At 27.4% G+C, this 1803-nt stretch overlaps 1 protein-coding gene across 1 annotated transcript; it reads left to right on the top strand.

Annotated features, from left to right (window-relative positions):
* Window positions 1-143: 143 nt before the first annotated feature.
* Window positions 144-1582, top strand: LOC111617553 (tetraspanin-9-like). Its single transcript, XM_023358833.1, has 7 exons — window positions 144-273; window positions 425-505; window positions 589-780; window positions 865-939; window positions 1010-1114; window positions 1182-1331; window positions 1406-1582. Exons 2-7 carry the CDS (start codon window positions 437-439, stop codon window positions 1553-1555), a joined length of 741 nt encoding a protein of 246 aa, XP_023214601.1. The 5' UTR covers window positions 144-273; window positions 425-436; the 3' UTR covers window positions 1556-1582.
* The last annotated feature ends 221 nt before the right edge of the window (window positions 1583-1803 follow it).

Raw genomic sequence — 1803 nt, 5'->3', positions numbered from 1 at the left:
ATAAATCTGTGTAAATTGGATAGTAAACATAATAAACTGTGGTAAACACGATAGTAAATTGTAAAGGTAAAAAAGAAAAGGAAAAAAATCGGTAGAGGTCGCTTTTATATAAGACTCACAAGTGCAGTGCTGTTTCACGTTATAAACAAGGAAGTTTAATACTCGGGTACGTGTAGAAAGTTCCTGTGTATAGAATCGTACGATGTAAGCAAAATATGAATGGATGAAGAAGTATAAATCCAATCGGAACAAATTGAAAGAATATAATCACCTGTAAGTAAACAATATTACTTGAATTAATTAATTTAGTAGATAAATANTTACAAGATATATTTTTGGGGGCTTTTTTTTCAATAATAAGCGGTATTAAAAATATTATTTTCATCCTTTTGAATATTTATAATTTAAATAATTTTACTTACAGGTATTTCAGTTAATGAAAATGGGTAGATCAGGATATACATGTATCCGCCATTCACTTTGCATAATTAATTTGCTCTTTTGGGTAAGTGGAAAACTTGTTTTGATTATTATTATTATTATCGTTATTGTATTTATATGGCAATATTTAAGTAATTGAAATTTTAGGTGGTCGGTTGTGGAATGCTTGGAATTGGAATTTGGTTACATATAGTTTATGGCGGATACGCTACTTTATTGCCATCCTACCAAATAATTAGTGCTGGTAGCTTATCAATAGCATCCGGAATAATTACGTTTATTGTCGGTTTTCTTGGATGTTGCGGTTCCTGGTTCCAAAATAAATGCCTTTTAGTTTCGGTAAGATCTGAAATTTAAAGAAAATTTATGTTTAAAATATTATTATTTTCGTTTAAAAAACATATATATTATTTTGAATTGCAGTATTTTATATTAGTAATATTAATTTTTCTACTTGAATTTACCGCTGGAACACTTGGGTTTATATACAGAAAACACGTGAGTAGTTTATATATATATTATTAATATTATTAATTATTTAAGAAATTAATCATGGGCTAACATTTAGGTAGGTGAAACGCTTAGAGACGAATTATTAATGGGTATTCAAGAAAAGTACAAAGTGAATGATGTTAATGGTTTAACAGAAGCATGGGATCATATTCAATTAAAGGTAAATTGAATTAAAAATTTATTAATTTAATTATGAAATTATAATATGTATTTTTAAAAATATATAGTTTGAATGTTGCGGAGTTAATGGAATTAATGATTGGTATAATATCAATGCATGGCCCGAAAAAACTTGGGTGCCAACATCTTGTTGCATTGAAGCGTATAAAAATGAAACTTGTGGCATGAGAAATGAAACAGAAATATGGCACAATCAGGTTGGTATATTAAAGTTAAGGAGAAATATATTTAAAATATCCAAAATTAATTAATTACTTTTTAATGGTGACAGGGTTGTTATCAGAGGATGCACATGTGGTTAATGGAACAATTGTACATAGTTGCAATTATATGTATGTTGTTTGCATTTATTCAGCTATTTGGATTAATATCAGCTATGTTATTAGTATGCAGAATAAATGAAAAAAGATACGAAAGATGATTAACAACATGAAAATTTGAAAGAATTTTAATATATTAAAAGCTTTTAAATAATTTTACTTACAGGTATTTCAGTTAATGAAAATGGGTAGATCAGGATATACATGTATCCGCCATTCACTTTGCATAATTAATTTGCTCTTTTGGGTAAGTGGAAAACTTGTTTTGATTATTATTATTATTATCGTTATTGTATTTATATGGCAATATTTAAGTAATTGAAATTTTAGGTGGTCGGTTGTGGAATGC

This window comes from Centruroides sculpturatus, unplaced genomic scaffold (assembly GCF_000671375.1).
Source record: "Centruroides sculpturatus isolate CEXI.00-Female unplaced genomic scaffold, Cexi_2.0 scaffold6984, whole genome shotgun sequence".
NCBI classification, from domain to species: Eukaryota; Metazoa; Arthropoda; class Arachnida; order Scorpiones; family Buthidae; genus Centruroides; species Centruroides sculpturatus.
Note: the sequence above shows the minus strand (reverse complement) of the source record. Positions and strands in the feature narration are given on the sequence as shown.

Excerpts from the sequence above, each read along its gene's own strand:
- LOC111617553 (XM_023358833.1), top strand. The coding sequence starts at position 437 with ATGAAAATGGGTAGATCAGGATATACATGTATCCGCCATTCACTTTGC. Across the intron at positions 506-588 it reads TAATTAATTTGCTCTTTTGG|GTGGTCGGTTGTGGAATGCT; the intron begins GTAAGTGGAAAA and ends TTGAAATTTTAG. Across the intron at positions 1,332-1,405 it reads CAGAAATATGGCACAATCAG|GGTTGTTATCAGAGGATGCA; the intron begins GTTGGTATATTA and ends TAATGGTGACAG.